Raw genomic sequence first — 1504 nt, 5'->3', positions numbered from 1 at the left:
CCATATTATAAAATTTTAATTTAAATACTGTCAAATATAAAACATTTTTATACAGATGTCCAATACAATTTCACTCTATTGCCGTGTTATATTATGAAATATAGAATGAAATCATCAAATTCTATCAAATATAGATGGATTAAATTTTACATACATAAAATTGAATGTAAAATGTATAAATTAAATTTATATTTTTATAATAAAATTAATATTAACGATGTTTTATAAAGGTTATATTATGAAATATGAATAGTTAATCCAACACTAAAACCTTAATAAATGATTTTTTTTCATATCGATAAAGGAAATATGAAAAGTTAAATCTATTAATAGTAACCTTGTTTCTTTCTTGAAAGAATGATAAAGGAAATAACGATAATGATTACCTAAACGATAAATAGTCCAATCATAAATGAAGAAAAAGAAGTCACGAAGGAAAAAGAAAACCAGAAGCCCAATATAAGAAAAATAATTCATAAGGGCTATACTTATACATATATATTAATAATATATTACTCAGTAAAAGAAGAACATAGATTAATACAGTCATACACAAAAACTATCTATAAGAATAATATTATTATGATATAGGGAAAGTAATTAATAGTTAATTAGATGGGGATGGCATTGGTGACTGAAGGGTAGATAACAGTAGCGGGATGAGCCATTATTTTGCGACCTTTCATGTGCTTAAAGCAATACACAAGAGCTCCGACCGGCCACTCCACCACCGCCGCCGCCGCAAACGCCAGGAATCCGAGTGTTGGCCCCACCACCTTGCACCGGCAAGGGTTGCTCGTCGTCCCACATTGCACGCAAATTGGAACCATCTTCAATCAAAATAAGTACTTTGATTTGTGTATACAACAATGTTATGTTATGAAGCTGATGTAGTAGTACTATGTAATGTATATGTAACTGATTTTTGTTCATGCTCTTGCTCTAGTTTGAGACCTTAATTGGTCTGTTTTTATATAGTAATGTTGGGAGGAATGAGATTATTTTGGGTGCTGTGATTGGAGGACTTGGGTTGTGGGTTTAAGAGCTACGTGTCTGCATGCAAAGGCATATTTTTACACGTGTCGTCATTTGCTTCACCTACTAGACACGTGTTTCTTTAGATCTTATCTTGTTGCTAAGTCCCTCGCACGTGTCGTTATTAGCTCGACATACTTCATCCTTTTTATTACATTCAAAAGAGTAACTTGTATTCCATACAGTTTTATATGGTTTTGGATTGGATTCATATTTTTGGATTAGATTCTCTCACCGTCGACAATAAACATATATAGAACAATAAATAGACAGACATTTTTTCTTTTTAAGAGAATCGTGGTGAGTCATACATATAATTGTAAGAACACTAAAATAAAATATATAAGTCGAGAATAAAATATTATTCGATAAAATAAACAATCTTATGAGTTAAGTATATAATATTGAGTAAGTTCTAAATTTAATTTCTCAAAAGAGTATTACAATATATTTTAATGCTAATATTTGT

The 1504-nt window shown here is 30.0% G+C and overlaps 1 protein-coding gene across 1 annotated transcript; it reads right to left on the bottom strand.

Moving 5' to 3' along the window:
• Positions 1-460: 460 nt before the first annotated feature.
• On the bottom strand, positions 461-956 carry LOC109803628 (cold-regulated protein). Its single transcript, XM_020365295.3, has one exon. The coding sequence runs from the start codon at positions 828-830 to the stop codon at positions 612-614; it is 219 nt and encodes a 72-aa protein (XP_020220884.1). The 5' UTR covers positions 831-956; the 3' UTR covers positions 461-611.
• Positions 957-1504: the final 548 nt, after the last annotated feature.

Source organism: Cajanus cajan, chromosome 3 (genome assembly GCF_000230855.2).
Source record: "Cajanus cajan strain Asha chromosome 3, NIPB_CcT2T_4, whole genome shotgun sequence".
Lineage (NCBI taxonomy): Eukaryota > Viridiplantae > Streptophyta > Magnoliopsida > Fabales > Fabaceae > Cajanus > Cajanus cajan.
Note: the sequence above shows the minus strand (reverse complement) of the source record. Positions and strands in the feature narration are given on the sequence as shown.

Bases quoted from the DNA above. Each gene is read 5' to 3' on its own strand.
- LOC109803628 (XM_020365295.3), bottom strand. From the start codon at position 830: ATGGTTCCAATTTGCGTGCAATGTGGGACGACGAGCAACCCTTGCCGG.